General features: G+C 44.4%; 1 protein-coding gene across 8 annotated transcripts in view; it reads left to right on the top strand.

Annotated features, from left to right (window-relative positions):
• LOC124285135 (basic proline-rich protein-like) overlaps positions 1-24,902 on the top strand; it is a 34,678-nt gene extending 9,776 nt beyond the window's left edge. Inside the window, exons 3-17 of one of the 8 annotated variants that reach the window (XM_046721298.1) lie at positions 567-590; positions 5,651-5,686; positions 9,180-9,269; positions 9,689-10,077; positions 10,309-10,693; positions 10,987-11,019; positions 13,236-13,262; positions 17,823-17,879; positions 18,502-18,534; positions 19,088-19,141; positions 20,468-20,500; positions 21,531-21,982; positions 23,857-23,883; positions 24,616-24,654; positions 24,833-24,902. In XM_046721298.1, coding sequence (XP_046577254.1) covers positions 567-590; positions 5,651-5,686; positions 9,180-9,269; positions 9,689-10,077; positions 10,309-10,693; positions 10,987-11,019; positions 13,236-13,262; positions 17,823-17,879; positions 18,502-18,534; positions 19,088-19,141; positions 20,468-20,500; positions 21,531-21,943 — 1,574 coding nt within the window. In that variant the 3' untranslated portion in view covers positions 21,944-21,982; positions 23,857-23,883; positions 24,616-24,654; positions 24,833-24,902. Of the gene's footprint in view, positions 1-566; positions 591-5,650; positions 5,687-9,179; positions 9,270-9,688; positions 10,694-10,986; positions 11,020-13,235; positions 13,263-17,822; positions 17,880-18,501; positions 18,535-19,087; positions 19,142-20,467; positions 20,501-21,530; positions 21,983-23,856; positions 23,884-24,615; positions 24,655-24,832 lie in introns of all 8 variants that reach the window. The other 7 variants (XM_046721294.1, XM_046721292.1, XM_046721291.1 and 4 more) reach the window with 7 other exon arrangements.
• The last annotated feature ends 438 nt before the right edge of the window (positions 24,903-25,340 follow it).

Below are 25,340 nucleotides of genomic sequence, written 5' to 3'. Positions count from 1 at the left end.
CAAATAAACATAATGTCATACATATATACATTGGTAATGGAAGTTTAACTTTTTTGGCATTTATAGTTTACATTTTGTCTTTTATTTTTTTTCTTATCTAATAGAAATGGTGTGTTTACAAAATTTGCATACGTTCCACGCATTCGTTCCCCACGCAGTTTTCGTTATTACTATCAGACATAAGTATACCAAACATTACAAAAATACAATTTTTAATGTATTTCTGTGGAATTCATCTTCTTTTACATTTAAGTTGCAAAATTTACAAATCATATCCTCTTTAGGTATATTATTTATTGCGAGTGGATGATGTGCATGCATCAATGTTACAAATGTCCCTCTCTTGTCATTTATAAATGTTTTCAAGCTCTTCAACATCTGAGAAAGCACACATAGATTGCACCTCAAAGTGAAATTCTTACACCCAAGTCTGGACATTTTGAATGATGCCCTGCATAAAGGTAAAACTTGGAAAGTTGAAAATATCCCTGCTGTCATGCGGTCTTGACTGTTGACTGAACACCGTGAGATGATCAGTCTTTATTCACGTGTTGTCTCTGTTGTAGGGATGGTGGACGCCCAAGGAGGATGTGAGTATAGTCCTTGCCAGGTGACCATGGCGTCTCAGGATGTTCACAGTGAACATTGACAGTGACATTTGTAGTTTACTATCTTACTCCAAAATTATTCTCAAATGACAAGAGTATATCTTAATATTTCTGAGATATCAGATTACCCCTATCAAAAGTAAAGTTGTATATTTCATAATGAAACTTTACAGATATGCAGCCAGGAAGTGAAGGCAGCTGATGACACAAACTCATATTCTGCAAATTCTAAATGTTTACCTTATGATGATAGATTGAACTTCCTACCATCTACATACAGAGGCTACATAGCGTTCTTCATTACTTACACATTAGTCTATGTCAGATGTTAGAATAGCTGTTTTTCTGTTAACCCAGGGACTTCCCAAGGGCTTAATTTATCAACTGAGCCCTTGGGAGGGACCTGGTCCCGTAGCCCCATTGTGTATGCTACTCAGCATGTTCTATTTCAACTTCATGAGTCATCTTTGGAAATATATACTGTTACCTTTCAAAAATTGTTAAAATTCGTTAAACGCTCCAAATTCCTGATACAGTGCGATTTCAAATCCAAATGTTGTCATAAACAGTCAGTATATTTGGTAGACTGTCAGTTTTACCTGAAGTCATGGCGATCGTACTATAGAAATGTCCCAAAAAAATGAACAATGAAGAAAACAGAAAATGTTCTGTCTTGTGAAACTACGAGGCCTGCTATTAATGTGTAAATATAGCCGAAATCTCGTCTCTGACGTGAACAGGATCACCAACGAGAACAAGGACGCACGGTACTCGTGTGATATAAGTATACAGCTGGGCTGAAATATGTTCCTGCTCGGATCCACAGACATGGGAAGCTTTGTGACACACTGTTTAATGTCCACAGCAATCTACAGGAGTAACATCCTACAACACGAATATTCTAGATTCATAACGTATTCATCCTTGTGATTTAAGATGCGGCTTACCTATATATAAGACGGGCGTGTTGACACGCAAACTTCTATTTTGGTATAAATGTTTGTGCTCTGTACATTAATACTGAGTACAGAAAGACTTGAAATACACAATGACTACCAATTGTCCGACTTCCATTTTTGTGGAAGCCGCGGTGGCTGAGCGGTCTAGGCGTCTGACTTTGTGTGCTGGCGATTAGGCGCCTGACTCTGAGGGTGTGGGTTCGAATCCCGGATGGGACTCAACCCCAAAAAGTACTGAAGTACTAGAATCTGTACTTTACTGAGAAAGTGTAATCCCAAATATAACATTTGTCACACAGAAAGACATGTCTAAATGTACAACATGTGTCGTTATTTTGGTTTGTACGCTGTTAGTAGAAGGTTTTCATTCTTGACCCAATGTACACAAAGAAAACATTTCTGAAAAGCAAACACAAAACATAATTCCTGGCTGTCGCTGTATCAATCTACTCACCCTTCCATCCATCCATCTCTGCATAACACATCCATCTCTTCATCCATCCATCCATCCATCCTATCATATCTGCATCAATCTATCGATCCATACACACACACGCACACAAACAGACATGCATACACACACACACGCACACGCACGCACGCACGCACACACGCAAATTACATACATACATACATACATACACATACATACATACATACATACATATACATACATACACATACATACACACATACATACATACATACATACATACATACATACATACATACATACATACATACATACATACATACATACATACATACATACATACATACATACATACACATACATACATACATACATACATACATACATACATACATGATCATTACATTACCGAGATTAGTTTAGGCTATATCAGACCCGACCCATGCTTGTCGTAAGAGGCGACTTACGGGATTGGGTGGTCAGGCTCGCTGACTTGGTTGACACATGTCATCGGTTGCCAATTGTGCAGATCGATGCTCATGTTGTTGATCACTGGATTGTCTGGTTGAGACTCAATTATTTACAGACCGCCGCCACATAGCTGGAATATTGCTGAGTGCGGCGTAAAACTAAACAATGTCACTTTAGTCTATAACATAGATGGCCCTCTTTTAATCCATTTCAGATGATAGTGTTAGTCGATATCGTAAGTGTAAACTACTTTGTGTTAGATCTGCAGTAGTTTGTGTCGGCGTTGTGTAAGAACGATCTCGTGACATGTAGAAGAAATCCCTTCACTGTTCGCCTCCTAGCCCAGGTCACTAATATAGGGTATTTTATGTAGCTAGTTGTCCGTGGCAACTTACTGTACTGATGTGATGCATAGCCGTAATCTATGGAATTGCTTAGTTGATAAACTCCCAATGTTTACACTTTCAGGTTAACTTTTAGCGTGAAGGGTTTTCTCTGCTTAATAGTCTTGCCTGGTTCTGTGTGTAGACTTTCACATGCTCGGTTTCGTGAATTTGTCTGGAAGCGTGTTTGTCTGTTAGTGTGTTAGTGGGCGTCATGAACATTTTGCCATGAGTGTTCATCGCGTTCATATGTATGCAATCGCGCGTCATGTTCATTACATGCTTTTGCGTTCATAAACGTTCGTTCTTTTTATGTTCGTGAATGCGTTCATTATCATGCTTGTGATCGCGTTCATAAACGTGTTTGTGATCGCGTTCTTTTTATGTTCGTGAATGCGTTCATTATCATGCTTGTGATCGCGTTCATAAACGTGTTTGTGATCGCGTTCTGTTTATGTTCGTGAATGCGTTGGTATTTGTGTTCATAAACAGTTTTGATCGCTCCCGCTCATTTCTCTTGTGATCGCGGAACAGTTTCTACCCGCGCTCTGTTTATGTTCGAATGGTTATTAACTCGCCAACGTGGTTGTGTTGGATTTGTGTTCGTCAGTTTGATCTCCCCGCTCTTTCTCCAGGGAACATACCCACGCTCCGGGTAACGAACACATGAGTAAAGACAGAGCCCAGTTGTAGCTCGCCCGTGTACAGTAGATAGAACCAGCACTGTCTCGCAATGCAACCGGTCACCTGGCTCAAATCTACAACGTGTTATCAATCAAAATAATGACTATATTTACAGTTATTTCGGGTCAGAATCACCAGCTTGAACGCCTGCATTGCATCAGTGCTGGGATCCCTTATTACAAATATGCATGACTGTACATCCATGCTTTCCCTGAATACAGATGTTATAAAACAGAGCAATTACACACTGCCTGCAGAAGCAAGCATGTACATGAACAGTGTATTTGACTATCAAATAGTTATTGTTAACAAAGTATCACTTAGCTGGAAAAAAATGTCCAAAACATAACTATGACACCGTGTCAAATATATCTTCATCGAATATATTTTTCTTGTTTTGTTTCTTTTAGCGACCTTGGGTGTATTGTGTGTTTTTTCTCGTAGTAAATATCAGATGAAAGAAGCTAATATTTTGGTGTTCTAAAGTGACCACTTTAATGATTAACCAAGTTTCGTTCTACTGTATCTGGGGAAGAGTTATTAGAGCAACTTATCCATGTGTGTAGTAGATCCTGTGCTATAATCTAATGTGCATGTTAGATACAAGACAAATATCATTTATATTTTGCATGCAATGTCATACCGCGTGTCACGTGATACAACTAATATATTTTATAATTTTGCAACAAAACAACTTATTTGATGTTCCCGAAATTCCCCAGAACTGTAACCTTAACCTTGATTAATGTCCTTACCACTACAACCAAGGTCACTGCATGCGTCCCAACCCCATGACCTTCAGTAAACTGTGTGACCTTGACCTTTCTCAACAACTGTCAAACTATCTGGTTTTACGTGTCATATAAGTATAGCATGAGTGGCTACGATGTGAGGTACTTGTCCTAATACCCCCGTGGACTTTGAGGGGCCACATTAGGCCCCACTAACGCCTGGTGGCCATTGCACGAGAATTGGTGGCACTGGTTGTCAACCACAGTGACGTGTTTGGTCCTGTGCCTTTGTACCAGACAGCGTGGATGGCGGTTGACATTATCAGTCACCGGATTGTCTCGTCCACACTCGACTATTGACTGTCGTCATGTCGCTGCAATATTGCTCAGAGTGGCGGTGAACAACCATGTCACCTAAAACAACATCGACTGTCATTGTGTTAAAGACATTTCCTTTCATTAGAACCAAGCTATGGGTATTCGAGTGCAATGTAAAGTGATCGTGTGTTTTGTGAGTATAGTATGCGTTGGTACGAGGTATGGTTCTTTTCCCATGATCCCGTGGGGCTCCAGGGGCAGTATTGGTCCCAAGTCCTGCTGTCCATACCTCGAGCGTGGATGGCTTATGATATTATGAGTCACGTGATTATCTGGTCCATACTCGACTGTTGAAACAGCAACTTCACTTAAACCACCCGCGGGACTTCAGGAGCAGAATGCCCCCCTCCTTCCATAGCTCGAGAATTAGTGCTTGAATGGCTTACGATACTATCAATCACGGGCTTGTCTGGTCTATACTGGACTGTTGAACTACAACCTCACTTAAACCGTAAATACGTAACATTCATTGCTCTTTACTGTAGAACGAAGCTATAGTGCAATGTCAAAGATGGCCATTTGGTGACCCCCACCTGACTGTTACTGATATACAATCATTTGACATGATTAATCCATCCCACTTACGTACAATGCAAGTATATGCATATAAAACTACTAAACCGTTTACCTTCGTAGCATGAGAGTATATATAACTTGACCTAGACCCATGTCTGTGTAGTTAGTGTATTAACACCCTACTACCAAGTGTAAGTATGTAAATGTAAGTGAGCTATCACTATCGATGAGGAATCAGTTAATCAGACATTTTCCTTATCTGATGACCACGGGCCTGTAAGTAGTCCGCATACAGCCATACTTGACTCTAATTTGTAATGAGTGCGAATGTTTTCAGTCATATATACTTCAACATTGAAATCTGGCCACGACGTTGTAACAATAGGTGTCGAAACATTTATTTCCAGTAATTAATGTTTTATTTAATGAATGTTCGAATATATATATTTGTGTCACGAACTCTAACATGAATTTGCGTCTGATCCAGTGCCGTCTCAGTCCATGCAGCACCAGTGGCCCCAAGGTAAGTCTACCGGCAGTGTCTCCACCTGCCATGATGTACACAGTCAGTCTACCGGCAGTGTCTCCACCTGCCATGATGTACACACTCTGTCTGTCAACTGTGGGGAGGTGGGTAGTCTACCGGCAGTGTCTCCACCTGCCATGATGTACACACTCTGTCTGTCAACTGTGGGGAGGTGGGGTAGTCTACCGGCAGTGTCTCCACCTGCCATGATGTACACACTCTGTCTGTCAACTGTGGGGCGGTGGGTAGTCTACCGGCAGTGTCTACACCTGCCATGATGTACACTCTGTCTGTCAACTGTGGGGAGGTGGGGTAGTCTACCGGCAGTGTCTCCACCTGCCATGATGTACACACTCTGTCTGTCAACTGTGGGGAGGTGGGGTAGTCTACCGGCAGTGTCTCCACCTGCCATGATGTACACACTCTGTCTGTCAACTGTGGGGAGGTGGGTAGTCTACCGGCAGTGTCTACACCTGCCATGATGTACACACTCTGTCTGTCAACTGTGGGGAGGTGGGGTAGTCTACCGGCAGTGTCTACACCTGCCATGATGTACACACCTCTGTCTGTCAACTGTGGGGAGGTGGGGTAGTCTACCGGCAGTGTCTCCACCTGCCATGATGTACACACTCTGTCTGTCAACTGTGGGGAGGTGGGTAGTCTACCGGCAGTGTCTCCACCTGCCATGATGTACACACTCTGTCTGTCAACTGTAGGGAGGTGGGTAGTCTACCGGCAGTGTCTCCACCTGCCATGATGTACACAGTAGTCTACCGGCAGTGTCTACACCTGCCATGATGTACACACTCTGTCTGTCAACTGTGGGAGGTGGGTAGTCTACCGGCAGTGTCTACACCTGCCATGATGTACACACCTGTCCGTCAACTGTGGGGAGGTGGGTAGTCTACCGGCAGTGTCTACACCTGCCATGATGTACACGCTCTGTCTGTCAACTGTGGGGCGGTGGGGTAGTCTACCGGCAGTGTCTACACCCGCCATGATGTACACACTCTGTCTGTCAACTGTGGGGAGGTGGGGGTAGTCTACCGGCAGTGTCTACACCTGCCATGATGTACACTCTGTCTGTCAACTGTGGGGAGGTGGGGGTAGTCTACCGGCAGTGTCTCCACCTGCCATGATGTACACACTCTGTCTGTCAACTGTGGGGAGGTGGGGTAGTCTACCGGCAGTGTCTACACCTGCCATGATGTACACACTCTGTCCGTCAACTGTGGGGAGGTGGGTAGTCTACCGGCAGTGTCTCCACCTGCCATGATGTACACACTCTGTCTGTCAACTGTGGGGAGGTGGGGTAGTCTACCGGCAGTGTCTCCACCTGCCATGATGTACACACTCTGTCTGTCAACTGTGGGGAGGTGGGTAGTCTACCGGCAGTGTCTCCACCTGCCATGATGTACACACTCTGTCTGTCAACTGTAGGGAGGTGGGTAGTCTACCGGCAGTGTCTACACCCGCCATGATGTACACACTCTGTCTGTCAACTGTAGGGAGGTGGGTAGTCTACCGGCAGTGTCTACACCTGCCATGATGTACACACTCTGTCTGTCAACTGTGGGGCGGTGGGTAGTCTACCGGCAGTGTCTACACCTGCCATGATGTACACACTCTGTCTGTCAACTGTGGGGCGGTGGGTAGTCTACCGGCAGTGTCTCCACCTGCCATGATGTACACACTCTGTCTGTCAACTGTAGGGAGGTGGGTAGTCTACCGGCAGTGTCTCCACCTGCCATGATGTACACACTCTGTCTGTCAACTGTGGGGCGGTGGGTAGTCTACCGGCAGTGTCTCCACCTGCCATGATGTACACACTCTGTCTGTCAACTGTAGGGCGGTGGGTAGTCTACCGGCAGTGTCTCCACCTGCCATGATGTACACACTCTGTCTGTCAACTGTAGGGAGGTGGGTAGTCTAGCGGTTAAAGCGTTCGCTCGTCACGCCAAAGACCCCGAGATCGGTTCCTCACAAGGGTACAATGTGTGAAGCCCATTTCTGGTGTCCCCCGCCGTGATATTGCTGGAATATTGCTAAAAGCCGCGTAAAACCATATTCACTCACTCAATAACTATTGAAGACAGAACCCTGTATGAAACAGACATCAGCTCTAAATAAAGGTTCTCAATGAGTGTTAATCTGCCGTGTAGCATCCTATGTGAGCCACATAGAGAGCGGATGCTTTGCCGCAAATGTTCTCGCACTCTCAGTTAGGTAGAGGCGTGTTCCCATACAACAGACGTAACACTATAGTCATTTTGTGCACACGGCCGTAGTAACGTCACTTCTAGCGCGAAAGCGTACAACGGGTATTACGAATTCGGCTGTCAGAGTTCGTTATATCCGTGGATTAGTCAATTATTACCAGTGCCTTCTGAATACAGCTGACATGATTCTTATTATATTGTATTTACATCTTAACAATGTAATATTTATTCTGTGTATTGTGTTTCATGCATGTTCATGAACGATATAATACTAGCTATTTTGATGTTATATTTCTACATACTGTATAGACTGTAGTTACCTAGTTACTAATGTGATGCTATAGTAGTTACCTATTGTGATGGGGCCGGTGGGGTAGCCTAGTGGTTAAAGCGTTCGCTCGTCACGCCGAAGACCCGGGTTCGATTCCCCACATGGGTACAATGTGTGAAGCCCATTTCTGGTGTCCCCCGCCGTGATATTGCTGGAATATTGCTAAACAGCGGCGTAAAACCATACTCACTCACTCACTCACCTATTGTGATGCTCTATGTAGTTAATACATTAGACTAGACTAACGTGCGTGACCACCCTCACTGTCTCCTCACATAGACGCATGTCAACTAGCTACGTCTACCCCTCACTGTCTCCTCACATAGATGCATGTCAACTAGCTACGTCTAGTTCGATCATCACCCACAGTTTCAACTCATATTTTGCTGGTATTGTATAGTTATTTGTAACAATTCTTATAACTAAGGGGCGGTGGGGTAGCCTATTGGTTTAAGTGTTCGCTCGTCACACCGAAGACCCGGGTTCGATCCCCCGCATGGGTACAAAGTGTTAATATTGCTAAAAGCGGCGCAAAAGTAAACCCACGCCCTCATTAAAAATAGGGTGGGAGAGGAAGAGATAGGAAGAGAGACAAAGATGCAGAGATAGGACAAGAATAGAGTCTGGAAGGGTTGGAGGAGGGGGGAGCGAAACGATAGAGAGAAAGAGAAAGAAAGAGAGTAAATACTTCGTTAAATACTCGGAAAAACTCTCGCCAGATTACCAGGGTAACACATTATTCCCCTAGTCCTCTCTAAATCGAATTACATTTGACAGACAGCAATGTTCATTTCGGCGTGAACTCAACCGTCAATCAAACTTTTATATGAACTTGTAAACTGTGAGTGATGACCGTGCGTTAGATTTCTTAGTCTAGTTTTAATAATATTTGCATGTTGTTATAGATGCACTTGTATAACTTTCACTTCTAACCTTTAAGCAGCACCTGTTGGAGGTGAAGGTCACACTGCCTCACCCCCGGGGCAGCCATCCTATGGAGCCCCACCCCCAGATCTCCCAGACAGCTTAGGTAATCAATACAGCCTTCCACCGTGATGCACCGTACCCATATTCTGACTGAAGTATAATTATGTCATGGAAATAACTCAATGTCATACATAACGTCAACGATACGTTCTATGGTAGAAAGGACGTCGTGGTAGCATAGTGGTTAAAGCGTTCGCTCGTCACGCTGAATACCCGGGTTCGATACCACACATGGGTACAATGTGCGAAGCCTAGTTCTGGTGTCCCCTGCCGTGATATTGCTGGAATATTGCGAAAAGCGGCCTAAAACTAAACCCGCTCACTTGGAAAGAAATCAGAACGTTATGGATGCAGATTTTGATCCGAGGAAGGTTTATTTTGTTATTACGACTGAAATGGGAGCAGTAGTGGAGAGTTTTAAGGCAGGATATAAGTTTTTGTCCTACGTTTGAAATATTTCAGGCGGTCAGCCACCTAACAATCCACAAAACCAAGGTGGTTGGCAAAGTGAGCAGAGCCGGGCGTGGCCGAAATACCCTAATAGTCCCAACCCTGGTGGCTGGGATCCACCATCCACTTCCACAGGAGGTGGTTCCAGGACGGGGTGGCAGCCACCCGCAGATGCTCCTAGCCAGGGTGGGGGGAGGTGGCAGTCACCCCATCACCACCAGAGCCCGCCATGGCAACCACCACCAAATAGTCCAAACCAAGTGTGGCAACCACCTCCTGACGGCCCTCCTCCAGGCTGGCAGCCATCACCCGATAAACCCCCGCAACCATGGCAACCGCAGCCAGATGCATCAAGCCAGCAACTGCCTTCTGGTAAATCCCCACAACCATGGCAACCACCGCCTGATGGTGCACCTCCGGGCTGGCAACCGCCTCCTGATAAGCCACCTCAACCATGGCAACCACCGCCTGATGGTGCGCCTCCTGGCTGGCAACCGCCTCCTGATAAGCCACCTCAACCATGGCAACCACCGCCTGATGGTGCGCCTCCTGGCTGGCAACCGCCTCCTGATAAGCCACCTCAACCATGGCAACCACCGCCTGATGGTGCGCCTTCTGGCTGGCAACCGCCTCCTGATAAACCACCTCAACCATGGCAACCACCGCCTGATGGTCCACCTCCTGGATGGCAGCCACCGCCAGATCAAAATCTGCAACCATGGCAACCACCGCCTGATGGTGCGCCTTCTGGCTGGCAACCGCCTCCTGATAAGCCACCGCAACCATGGCAACCACCGCCTGATGGTCCACCTCCTGGATGGCAACCACCGCCTGATGGTCCACCTCCGGGATGGCAACCAGGGCCAGATCAACCCCCGCATCCATGGCAATCGCCGCAAGATGGTCCACCACCAGGCTGGCACCCACCGCCAGATGGCGCAATATCTGGCTGGCAACCACCGCCTGACAAACCCCCACCCGGATGGGAGCCATCCCCGAATAGCCAGTCCGCGGGAGGTTGGTTGTGATCGTTCATCATTCAGTGTCTCTTTACCTCAAAGTACAGTAATTACCTTTGTTTACCAGCGTTAGCTTGTGATACTAATCATAGCATTCTAGTTCTGCATGTTTTCACAACTCATCACAACTTCCCCGAGCTGCATAGTTAGCAACATACTAATATAAATCCTATTGACTAATTACTTTGCACTAATTGTCGTGAAGAATGCTGACCTAGATCTGTTCATATGGTGTACACTTGTACTATCCCAAGAACAGTTTTGCTTATTGTATCAATTCTATTTTATCAGCCAACCAGCAACCGTCTCCCTACCAACAACCAGGTAAGTGACGACATATGTCATTGTATTACTGTCACAAAAGCATGTACATTTTATTTCAAATATGACGTCACAATTTAATTCTGGAAACCCAAAAGTCCAGAAACTATCCGCACTGTGGCCAGTTTCTGACAAAGGATTTGCTAAACTTCAACTGGCAGTTATCATGACTAAATGCTGAGGATTAAAAAATGAAAAATAAAACCTCAAAATTTTAACTAACTCACTGAAGGGACGGCCCATGGGCCAGAATGTTTACTTTTAATGTTGCATCACATGTGTATGTGATAAAAAAATTGTAAGTTTTGGTGCGGTGGGGTAGCCTTGGGGTTAAAGCGTTCGCTCGCCACACCGAAGACCATTTCTGTTGTTCACCGCCGTGATATTGCTGGAATATTTCTTAAAGCCGCGCTAAACCTTATTCACTCACAATTGTATATTCAACCTACATACAACATGGGTGAGTAAAATGCCTTACCCTCATCCTACAATTGATAATACAGATGTGATCATGTCTCTGATTAGTATCGACATGCATATTATGTTATCTTGCCTGACACATAAATGTCGTTTTCTGATTGGCTGAGCGCTCTTCTATTAATTTCAATGTACCCCGCTTACAAGCGAGTAACATTTTCTATGTACCCCGCTGGGAATGCCAAACTCATTTGGTACTTCGTAGTAGTAATTCTTTATCTCGAATAAGATTGAATCACGTATGATGTACGGAAATTACCGATGTTTTGCGAATGTATATCGATGGAAGGGAGATAACTCTAAATTTGTTTTTCTTGTCGCCTGGTACTCCATACTATGATCCGATACCCCTGCTTCAAACAGTTCAAAATTACCATTGATGTGTTCGGTAAGATAAATACGTTGTTCACTGGTCACGAGGGGGCCATGGGTTGACATAAACAAACATCGAGGGAACATCAGCCCGTGATCCCCGAAGGGCGAGGGGAACATAAGAAACATCGAGGGTACATCAACCCATTGCCTCCTCGTGACCAGTGAACAACTTATAATTTGTTCTCGGGACTTAAGATGGCAGTCTAAGTTTACGTTCCGGATACTTCCGGGAACACCAACCCATATAACCGGTGGATTATGAATTTATCTCATTGCATACCTAATTATACGTCTTATACATGTATCCTATAGGCCAACATTGAACAAATACCTCATTTTGTCCACTCCAACGAAGAGACAGACAATAGATGCAACATAGCTATTCCCCCGAGATCTATTTCTTCGGAAAATATCCGGAGAATTGCAATAGTTATGTCTCAAATGTAATGCCAATAAGTAACATAAGCCATGACACTTCCACGGCCTGGGCCAGTAGGAGCCCGACAGTAAGATCAGACAACTGCCAATGTAACCTATATGTCGTCTGTACATAGGTCAGAAAGGTCCCAGCAATAAGTTTGTTCTTAAAGAAGGAATTCGTAACTCATGCAGTCATTTCCTGAATAAGACAAGGGAACTAGATTTGCAGAGTTACGTCCCATTAGACTGACAAGGATCCTGTTATTGGGGCTTGTAATCACCGTGCTCGTATGCTTCGTCCGAGATACACATTGTGCCTTCTTCTCACCACACGGTGAGATATAAGTGGAATATATCCCAAAGCGGTGTTCACCTCAATTGCGTACTATTGTTTCAGTATTCAGAATGTTACTTCCGGTTGTTCAGCGACAAACTGTAGAACATGTAATGTTGTTTAAAGAAAGAAGCAGGTAAAACAGCAACGACAAAACTGAATAGGGTGACTAGTGTTTGTAAGCATTCATGTTACTATTTTGTAAAAATAACACAGAAAAGTATAAAGGTAGAAAAGTTGATGGTAGTAGTTTTTCAGATATTAACTCGACTCCATCATGTTAGAGTTTGGAGATTATATTAACCTGGAAACAATTAATTCATTTGCATATAGATGCAGTTCTTGTTTCTAAAACTTGTTCATGTTGTGCACACACATACATCCCACAGTTTCAGGGTGGTGGGATGGCCCAGTGGCTAAATCGTACACTTGTTGTGCCATAGACCCGAGTTTGATTTCCCAGATGGGTGCAACGTGTGAAGCCCATTTCAGGTGTCCTCCGCCATGATATTGTTGCAATATCGCTTAAACCGGCGTAAAACTAAACTCACTCACAGTTTCATGCTAAAAATCAACTTTTCATCCTATTCTTTGAATTTGACTTTGTGTTCAGCTTTTCCGTATTCTCAGTGGCAGCAAGGTATGTGATTGCATGCAGAGACGCTGTACAGTTGTAGCGCACTAACGCCGTAGTAGTGTTGCAGTGTAGTTGCAGTAGTGTCGCAGTAGTGCCGCGGTAGTGTTGCAGTAGCGTCGCATTAGGGCCGCAGTAACGCCGTAGTAATGTCGGAGTGTAGTTGCAGTAGTGGCGCATTAGGGCCGCAGTAACGCCGTAGTAATGTCGCAGTGTAGTTGCAGTAGTGGCGCATTAGGGCTGCAGTAACGCCGTAGTAATGTCGCAGTGTAGTTGCAGTAGTTACGCATTAGGGCCGCAGTAACGCCGTAGTAATGTCGCAGTGTAGTTGCAGTAGTGGCGCATTAGGGCTGCAGTAACGCCGTAGTAATGTCGCAGTGTAGTTGCAATAGTGGCGCATTAGGGCCGCGGTAACGCCGTAGTAATGTCGGAGTGTAGTTGCAGTAGTGGCGCATTAGGGCTGCAGTAACGCCGTAGTAATGTCGCAGTGTAGTTGCAGTAGTTACGCATTAGGGCTGCAGTAACGCCGCAGTAATGTCGCAGTGTAGTTGCAGTAGTGGCGCATTAGGCCGCAGTAACGCCGCAGTAATGTCGCAGTCAGTAAGTTGCAGTAGTTACGCATTAGTGCCGCAGTAACGTCGTAGTAATGTCGCAGTGAAGTCGCAGTAGTGGCGCATTAGGGCCGCAGTAACGCCATAGTAATGTCACATTAGTGTAGTGGTGTCGTAGTACTGTCGCATTAGGGGCGCAGTAACGCCGTAGTAATGTCGCAGTGTAAGCTGCAGTAGTGGCGCATTAGGCCGCAGTAACGCCTTAGTAATGTCGCAGATGTAGTTGCAGTAGTGGCGCATTACTGGACGTCGTGTTGCGGCAGTATTGTTTACAGAGCGCCGCCAGTAGCGGAATATTGTAGTGTTGCAGTAGTGCCCTCAGTAATGTCACTGTAATTTCAGTAGAATCGTGTCGCAGTAGTATCACAGTGGTCCGCACTACTGGCATATTAGCGCCACAGTGATGACGTAGTACTGTCACAGTAGTGCCACAGTGATGTCGTAATACTAGTGCCATATGACGTGAGTCCACGGTGACGTCGTTGTACTGTCACATTAGTGCCACAGTGGCGTCAGCGATAACTGTCACATTAGTCCCAGTGACGTCGTGACGTCATTGGTACAGTGACGTCGTAGTACTGTCACATTTCAACAGTGATGTCGTAGTACTGTCACATTAGTGCCACAGTGACGTCGTAGAACTGTCGGGCGGTGGGTAGCCTTAGTGGTCAAAGCGTTGGCTACGTCACGCCGAAGACCCGGTTCTGATTCCCCACATGGGCACAATACTGTCATATTAGCCCATTTCTGGTGTCCCCGTACTGTGATATTGCTAAAAGCGGCGTAAAACTAAACTCAGTGCCACAGTGAGTCGTAGAACTGTCACATTAGTGCCACAGTGACGTCATAATACTGTCACATTAGTGCCACAGTGACGTCGTAGAACTGTCACATTAGTGCCAAAGTGACGTCGTGCCATAGATACCTGTCACATTAGTTCCACAGTGTACTGTGACGTAATGCCACAGTGGTCGTACTGTCACATTAGTGCCACAGTGGCGTCGTAGGACTGTCACATTAGTGCCACAGTGACGTCGTCAGTAACTGTAGTCACATTAGTGCCACGTCGTGACTGTCACATTAATGTTACAGTGGCGTAGTATGTACTGTCACATTGTGCCACAGTGACGTCGTAGTACTGTCACATTAGTGCCACAGTGACGTCATAATACTGTCACATTAGTGCCACGGTGACGTCGTAGTACTGTCACATTAGTGCCACAGTGACGTCATAGTACTGTCACATCAGTGCCACAGTGGCGTCGTAGTAGTGTCACATTAGTGCCACAGTGGTGTCGTAGTACTGTCACATTAGTGCCACTATGATGTCGTAGTACTGTCACATTAGTGCCACAGTGGCGTCGTAGAACTGTCACATTAGTGCCACAGTGACGTCGTAGTACTGTCACATTAGTGCCACTATGATGTCGTAGTACTGTCACATTAGTGCCACTATGATGTCATAGTACTGTCACATTAGTGCCACAGTGACGTCGTGGCGTCATGTACTGTCACATTAGTGCCACAGTGACGTCGTAGTAGTCAGAACTGTCACATTAGTGCCACTATGATGTCAGAGTACTGTCACATTAGTGCCACAGTGACGTCGGAGTACTGTCACATTAGTGCCACAGTGGCGTCGTAGTACTGTCACATTAGTGCCACAGTGGCGTCGTAGTACTGTCACATTAGTGCCACAGTGGTGTCGTAGTACTGTCACATTAGTGCCACAGTGACGTCGTAGTACTGTCACATTAATGCCACAGTGACGTCGTAGCGTCATTAGTGCCACACTGTCACATTAGTGCCACAGTGGCGTCGTAGTACTGTCACATTAGTGCCACAGTGGCGTCGTAGTACTGTCACATTAATGCCACAGTGGTGTCGTAGTACTGTCACATTAGTGCCACTATGATGTCGTAGTACTGTCACATTTGTGCCACTATGATGTCGTAGTACTGTCGCATTAGTGCCACTATGATGTCGTTGTATAGTCACATTAGTGCCACTAATGATAGCTTCGCCGTAGTGCCAGTAGTTCTTAGAAGTGTCACTGTATTGGAACAATTGCTCAAAATGTGCAGTAAGACAAATACCTGGACTCGCATTAGGTAGCGGACTGCCACGTGTAAACATGCCACGTGCAAACAGACATGCTCATACTGTTCATTCGCCATGGCTGCAAGGTATGTTCAACAGTCTACTGGCGTGTCTGGATGTATGCATATAGAGTAGCATGTCAGTCATGGTGTGGTCAGGCATATACCAAGTTCTGTCTGTTCCAGTAGAGCGAACGTCAAACACGTATAGTGCACACTGTCACAGAGTGTCAATATACCTGAACCGGCCACAGTTACAACACATTTACTTCATCAAGTTAAATAGAGGATAATATATGAGTGTCCATGTCATACTATGTTTACGACACGAGCCCCAAATGTTGGTATTTCCCGAGCGAGAGCGAGGGATATCGCGATATTTAGGCACTCGTGTCGCAAACATAGTATGCTATTGGCACGAATTGAGGAAAATAAACCCAAATCTATTTTCATACATAGGCTGGCTACCCGCCGTTGCCGTATGTAGAACGCGACGTCACAGAAGAAACGTGACGCCATAGCATTGTCCATGACGTCACGTCACCATGACAAAGTGATGTTTTGCCCTAGGGCATCGTATGAAAAATATGAACCCCGATATTTTCGCCCTCGTAGGTAATAATGCTGGATACTTCCTTGATACTGTGACAACAACATAACACTGCGCTGCATTATTGTATCATTTGTTATAATGTAGCATTATTGTATCATTTGTTATAATGTAGCATTATTGCATGAAGCCTGCGCGAAACGGCCTTTGACCATAATAATATATATACGCATATCCATTTATTATTAGATATACAAATAATCCACCGGCAGAGTTTTCAAATCTGTATTGATATCTGAAAATAACAAGAGGTGTACGCCAATACAATCCCAATAGAGTGTCATTTTGTTATACCGTAATAGCATCGTCCATCTTCACGTACATGTGACCTACTTCAAACCATCACCTGCTCCTGAATGAACCGCCCGAGTGTGCACATTGATTGCCATGTTTACGTATTATAACATATTTATTATAATACTTATTCAATTAAATTGTATTGGATGCAAAGTGTGATAAAGCAAAGCAACTTGGGTATTACACAGTTACAGAGTATATTGCTTCAGACAGGTAGGAACACGCTGTCATTGACCAGGGCATACAGGCCATTAAACACTGCTGTTATATATGGAGGTATATAGACGCCGATACTGGCCATGAATAATTCCTTGTAGGAGTACGTCAATCGGTATATATGGAAACTATGTTCTTACTGCATAGGGTAAGGGCTACAGGGTGGTATAGCTGCCTGGTATAGGTTTGGTAAATAGTGAGTGTATACAATACTATAGCGGTAGGTATGTATGAAGTATACCATGTATAGTGATGTGTATATCAGCACAACACTGCAGCTATACCTAGTATATGCAGTCTCTTCAGTCATTGGTAGCTTGGGAATATGTCAACCCGGATTCCACCAATGATTCAGCGACATGTTTTAATAGGTCTATATAACTCTGGATTTATCAATACATTGAACGCATAATAACTGTATATAAACATATACATGCATGCGCATTTGTCTGTTATTTTCAAAATATCTACGCTTGAGTATTAGCACGAAATATATTCAAGCTAATTATATCCATTCCCTAACAATTGTGCTCGATGATGAAATCTTTGCTAATAATTATGTTCAATGGCCTTAAATGTAAGTAACTGTAAGCTAGACGTGCGTGTAAATAATAAACGATGTAAAAAGAAATTAATAAAATAATAAAAGTTTAAAAAACGAAGCATATTTTGTAACGGTTTACGTAGCTAAAAATGTACTCTAAATAATCTCTGACCTCTGACCTTTGACCAGTCATACCGGGAGGGATTGACCCATCGTCAATGCCGGATCCAGCTGACCCGCCCGATGGTAACCTTGTGACCTTGACATAATATATCACGTAACCTTGAACTTGGACAGATCACATACGCAGTGGCTATTATATCTAATGCCACTTAGCTTTGTGATGCTTGTACAAAACATACAATATACCTGACTACTAAAACATGTTTGTAAGTGCAAATGTATGTCATGTCATTACCTAGTGACCTAATTGTCGACGAGACAAAGAATAGCTACAACATCGCCGACTGATTATGTGTACTGTTGTGTAAACGGGTGAATGTTCTTGTTATATTAAGCTTAATAATACGAGCTTGCCTATGTATCGGCATGTCGTCATTGTCGACACTGTTTCCATTAGATACCTGGTTCATTTGGTAATAGAAGGACTGGAGTAGCCTCGTGGTTAAAGCGTTCGCTCGTCACGCTGAACACCCGGGTTCGATTCCCCACGTGGGTACAATGTGTGAAGCCCATTTCTGATGTCCCCCGCCGTGATATTGCTGGAATATTGCTAACAGCGGCGAAAAACTAAACACACTCACTCATCTGGTAGTAAATTCATCTTGCAAAGATGTGTGATAATTAATCCTTCAAGGATGTGTAATATGTCAAGCATAATGGATTTTGTCTTCTTCACCCTCCTCAGTTCCTGCAGCCGCGCAGCCGTGGGGACAACAGAGTAAGTCCGCCAATTTCTCCAAAGATCATTTTAACTTTCATATACATCATTTATTTAACTTATCATAGCAGCATGCTTAACTGATGTAGGCGTTCATTGCTTCACCCAATCTCCCTTGTACTCGTCATATACTTGTTTACCTTTAGCGTCATCTATTCCTCACACGCATGTACTCATCATTCAGTGTCGCTGTGTACCATGTAGGTAAGACTAATACCTAATTAACGAGTGATACGGCGTGTCTATATCTCCAAAAGAGACACCAAGCGAGGTTCCAGAAACAGTCACCCTTCCCCACCTTGGCTGATACGTTTATTTACTTGACTGCCCGACTGGTTAAGAATTGCAAAGTTTCTGCAAATATGTTCTGCGTGAACATGCCCTACCAAGAAAATATATAGTCACACTCGGAGTTGACAAGGTTTAATTATGTATTGTGCGTTTTAGCGACTGGAAACAGCAAATGATAGGTTGATGAAGGTTTGTGGAACAACTAGAGTTTTAATGTCATGTGTGAAAGGTCATATCCTGGGAACATGGGTTATTATTTCAGACGGACCGGCATGGCAACAAGGCTCGCCTACAGCAGACCCTGCAGATACTCCTGGTCAGTTCACGCATTCTGGGTGCAGCAGGGCATTTCTTATACTACTCAAACCATTCTGAGGATAATTCTGCCTTCTCTCCACATGAACCTGATTCAGTGTAACATTAAATTCCAATTATGCATATGAATCGACATCATTGAACCGAAAAAGAATGTCGTGTGTCTCCTTCATGATGTCATTCCCGAAATATTAACTGTGATCCCTAGCAATGGTTGAGTAGTATAATCAAGCTATGGGAAATGGGTAATGCAGTTTGTGGAGACACTATAAAGCTGGTGTGGAACAAGATATTGCTTCTGTAATCAAACGTTGATATATACAGTATAAAAGACTTGATTGAAGGTAGCCCGTTGGTTGACGCTGACTTTGGCTCATCAACAGCTCCAGCGGCTCCCCAAGGATCCTGCGCCTCCAATGTCACTCCCGGCTCCACATACCACGTCGTCACGCGACAGCGTGCGAACCTTGCCAATGACCCACATAACGATACTACAATATAACCGGTATGCAGGCACTCATATCATCCTTGGTCTCCAATCACTGGCAGGCCAGATCATGTCACGCCCCACGAATTTTCTGTGCGATTCACTTCATTAATATAATGGCGTGACAGTCCATCCATGCATGTAAATTCGTATGTATCACAATCAGTCTTTATTTCTGTTTTATATGTTGACAACACACAATTTACAATCAATAAAACTACGTTGTAATGTTAGAGAAAAAACAGTTTTATCAATTGAGTATCAATATACTGATATGGTATATCGATATGGAGTTTAACGGATATATCGCAGGAGAACCATAATTTTTGTTGTACTTCTTCTAAAGTTCCCTACAGTCCGTACCAGAGAAGCACAATCAAGTTTGATGCGATCCACGGACTTTATGTGATAAAACATATAACATCATACAATATTCACTAACCACTTGCTGTATAAGCTAATGCTTCAATGTGCTTTTAGAGGTTGCAGTTGCCATCCAACATGTATAGACGATCATTCATACATATTCATGTAACCATGGTATTTCGAACTGGACCCTCATGACGTCGCTGTGTGACGTCACAGTGTGACGTCGCGCTAATCAAAGCCTTTTTTTTCATTCTGTCTCGACTATACAGTTTCTTACATAAAAACAATATCTTGCTCATGGATCTCTATCTATCTCTTATCAAAATTAATACAAATAAAGATAACATACCAATGTTAATTAAGATATCAAACAACATAAACACCTAGTTCTGTGTTAGATTCACAGTTTTTAATAGTTTTATCACGTGACTGTATTGATGCTCACTAATGTATCCTGTTGCCCTGTTCCAGCCCAACCTGGCGGCGGGTCCCACTGGCAAGGAGGCAAGTCTATACAACCACAGCTGTAAAACCTATATGAGTATAGCTGTTATATGATTGCTAAAATGGGGATGAAATTCGGGCCCTGAAAACTTCCATACCAATATCTGCACATGAATATATTTTTCTAAAAATAATTTTTAGCATCAAAATTCGAAACGTTAGCTGGAATATTGCTGAGTGCGGCTTAAAACTAAACTCACTCACTCGATTATCGCTGAAACATGGCATGATGTGCATCACGAATCTAGAAAGTACTCAGGTAAATGACCGCTAGCTCTTTCCTCCTTACATGACCAGTTTACTGAGAGTTTATCGCGGGTAGTTAGTCTCACATCCCCATTCAGGGTGTATTGAGTGGACAGCGATGGAATGTGAAAACGCCTCTAAAATGCATGATGTTTATATCCCGTACAGATAACATTCGTACAAGCACAAGCGGCATAGCCGTAAAATATATAAACGTCCATCTTTAAAACTGACAGTTTGTGTCTTGAGTGTGAATAATGATAACAGGTTTATCTTAGTGGAACAAGGAATGAATAGTTCAGAACAGGCAACACGTACACAATGTTTGTGACTTGTAAGTAATAATTCAAAACACAATTTTCAAAATATTGACGTTCTCTTCTTATGAAATGAGTCTCCAAACACAAGGTGTGTACTTTTTTCAGTACGTCAGTATACAATGGATTATTCTGTGATACTGAGTCTGAGTTTGGTTTTACGCCGCTTTTAGCAATATTACAGCAACATCACAGCGGGGGACACCAGAAATGGGCTTCACATTATTCTATGATATGTTTTGTAACTTCCGTCTCACATATTGAGATCTCCTTGTTGTTTACGTCACACTGTGGTCCGGGCTTGTGTCTGTATAGGAGAACACACACCCAAATATTTATCAGGTAGCGGCAGACATTCATTTAAGTACGTTCCATGTCAAAATTCAAATGTTTCGGTGAGTATAAAGTGCTCATACTTGTCAATGTGTATGATTGTAAATGTTAATTATGGCATTCTTCCACCTTAGGTTATCCCGATATACCCAATAACTTCTTCGCACCACCGTCATCCAATCAGGGCGGCCGGAATTCGGCGCCCCCTGCTGGCGCTGTGAGGGACTACCCTAATACCTACCCCAATCAACCACAGCCACAACCGCAACCACAGCCACAACCACAGCAGCGACCACAGCCTCGACCACAACAACCACCACAGCAAGTCCGGCCTAAACCTCAACCCCAACCTCAGCCCAAACCGCAGCCTGCACAGAGACCACAGGTCCCCCGGCCTTATCAACCACCCCAACAACCATACCAGTCACAACCGCCTAACAACACCTTTGGTTATAATTCTTACAACATGGCCCCTGCTGCACCCATGCCCCGCCCCCCCCTCCTGGCCCCGCCTTCGTTGCCTGGCAGAAGACACAGCCGTGTGTGATGAACCCAACCATCCCCGACCTGTGTCGGTATAATGGAGGTAAGTTTTCCTGTCCTGTTCAGAAGTTTATATCACGTTATAAATCATATTCTGCCTACTTATTTGTCTGCCGTGGGTGATATTCAGCAATGTCTCTCCTCTAAGTGTTCATGGAGCTTACATTGGCCACGCCTATCCTAGCCTATTATTGGCCGCAGCACCCCAAAGCTTACCTCGCTGACCTCTGCTCAAGCCGAGCATTGGAATGGTTCCGTTGCTCACTATTCGCACACCTCTCGGTGGACTAGGCGCCATATAGCTGGAATATTGCTGAGTGCGGCGTAAAACTAAACTCACTCACTCACTCGGTTGACTGATTGGTGCTGAGCTTAGGACAGAAGGAATTGTGTACATGTGAACTATTTCCTCGTGGACATTAGCGGAATACCCACGCCGGTGGAGCTGATCGTTCAGTGACTAGTCAGTAGCATCAGCAACGATCTGAGACTTTGGCAAAATGACACAATTGAGGAAAGTGTCCTTAGCAAGGGTTTAACAGCAAGATCCATCTAGTACAACACTGTTGAAGGATAGTCTGTCCAGTGTCACCTTCTAGGCAGACGTGGGCAGCGCTGTTTAAGGCTGGCAGGGGAAGAACGTGAAGGCGTCATCTGTCCTGGAAGGCCTGTGACGTCAGCAATACCGGAAATAATACAGAGAATCCATGATACAGCAATTACCTTCTCCAGCTATGTAGGTATTTTCCAGCAGAGAATGCAGTCCATAATCTCAGACACTGTCGCAATGAGGGTATCTCACTGGTTTGCAAATCCTCTAACAACTTAACCGCACCAGCCACAATCTACGTCGTGGCAGTCTGGCTAGGACTGAAGCTGGTCCAGAAAGGTTCTTGCACGATTTCTGATACATGAAGCATGCGTTCACACCTAAACACCAACCAAAACATTGAAAGCTTCAACACAAAGGCATGTTTCATCAGCCGGAAAGGGTATGGACTCCGTGGTCTTAGATCCTCATTATATGGTTGCATTATCAAATCAAATGGTACAAACAAATGCTGCACTTGTGAGGCATTAAATGACGACCGAGAAACTTGGGAAGCCGAGATAACGTGTGCTCGTCCGTCGAGTAAACACGTCACTGCCATGGCTACAATCCACAAGTTTGACTTTGAACTCCATCAGCGTCAACCTTACTCTCCTGATCTGGTTAAGTCAGACTTGCTTCTTTTACATGACTTTGGGGTGTGTGTGTGTGTGTGTGCGTGTGCGTGCGCGTGTGCGCGCTCGCGTGCGTGCGTGCTCTGCGTGCGCGTCTCACTCTCGTCTCTCTCTCTCTCTCTCTCTCTCTCTCTCTGTGTGTGTTTAAAGCGTTCCCTCGTCACGCCGAAGACCCTGGTTTCGATTCCCACATGGGTAAATATGTGAAGCCCATTTCTGGTGTCCTCCGCCGCGATATTGCTGGAATATTGCTAAAAGCGGCGTAAAACCATACTCATTCACTCACATGACTTCTTCTTAACGAGGATGAAATCCCTCTAAAATCGCTGGTACAACTGAATATGTGTAGAACAAGCGTGACAAGTGACAAGTCTGTCTGCATCTAAAGCCCCATGGTCCACAGGGATGCATGTACTGTAATACCTGCTCAACGTGCGCTGCTGTTGTATCGTTCTACCTGAGAGTTTATCTTGGAGGTGTAGAACATACAGCATTTGAAGTCCAGTGTTTCAATGAACATCTCAGAACATACCAATCACCCCTCGGACTTGGCCATGTTCATCATTTCTTTACCATAGTTCTCATGTTATTTTATGTGTATCAATGTAGGCCATTCCATACTGTGCATTAACGCGTGCTAGTACACGCCAGGGTTGACGATTGGGCTCACCTTGTTTCTGTTCTGTGTTCCAGATGGACTACACGTGTACAGGTTGTTCGGTAAGGTGAACTCCAGGGAAGTGTACAGCATATCATACTGAACCGTAATACATCGTACAGTACATACAGACGTGTATACTACAGCAAGTATACAACAGCACAGTACAGTATAGTACAACATATATAGTATAGTACAACATGTATAGTACAACATATATAGTTCAACACAGAACAGGCCCACTTACCAAAAGCGGTCTTAGTACTACATTGTTTGTTTGTTTGTTTGTTGTGTAACGCAACACTCCACATAATGCCAGCTATATGGACCAGACAGTCCAGTGATCAACATCATGAGCATCGATCTAACCAATCGGGTATAGGTTGACCGTTGAGACTTAAAAAGGCCTAGCACTAAGACCGCTTTGTGAAAGAGGGGCCAGGATAATACACTATAGTACAACATATTATGGCGCAGACCAGCAGAGGTCAACAACGTTTAGCGTAGTACAACACAGTTCACGTGTATTAAATACATAACTGACTTGTCTATCCAGCGTCAAGTCGGTGTGCTAAGTTGCGTCCCTTAAGACTGTTTTCATTTATCACTCACTCACTCACTCACTCACTCACTCACTCACTCACTCACTCACTCACTCACTCACTCACTCACTCACTCACTCACTCACTCACTCACTCACTCACTCACTCACTCACTCACTCACTCACTCACTCACTCACTCACTCACTCACCCACTCACTCACTCCTCACTCCTATATTCTGTGTATTTTCAGATGTCATTGAAATTACGAAGACACTGCCCCGGGTCCCCAGTGAGTATATCAGTTCACCCTCCACACGCCTTCCATACCGAATGGATTAGAACTTCCCATCTTCGCGCCGTTTGACTTCCACGAGAAGCATTGTGTTTGACATAACTGTACGAGGAGACTGTACAATCTGTACTGAATCATGCAGAACGAAGTTTAACATGACATTGTTTATTCCCAGGCTGCTACGCGGGCAGCCCGAGGGCCGACTGTACCCAAACTCTTCAAGCCATGCACCTATGGAACAGAGATTTCTGCCGATGTAAAAACAATCCAACAGCGGAATGCATGTAAGTATTTAATAGTTGTCACCAAGGGCGTGTACGAGATAAATGTACACAGTGGATGATGAATGTATTAATGATAATGAGACTATTTATAACGCTCCTTTTCCTGGCAAGATATCCTGCTCAAAGCACACAATCTGATGATTATTACACTGGATAACCCAAGCTGCCTGTGACTTATTTCACCGGGTACCCATTTTCTGCTGGGTAAACAGAGGCAATTTTGAACAAACTCACTTGCCTAAGGTGAGACCACATGTATCACGTGTGCTTCGTTGTGGGGTAGGACTGAAGTCCGAGAAACTCTCAGGAGTCAGGCTGTCACACACGGTTACCCATCCAAGGAGTCTCCGCACCCAGCGTTGCTAAACTTCAACTGGTTTGTGATCTGAGCTCTATCTC

This window comes from Haliotis rubra, unplaced genomic scaffold (assembly GCF_003918875.1).
Source record: "Haliotis rubra isolate DU_JTF1 unplaced genomic scaffold, ASM391887v1 Scf353, whole genome shotgun sequence".
Lineage (NCBI taxonomy): Eukaryota > Metazoa > Mollusca > Gastropoda > Lepetellida > Haliotidae > Haliotis > Haliotis rubra.
Note: the sequence above shows the minus strand (reverse complement) of the source record. Positions and strands in the feature narration are given on the sequence as shown.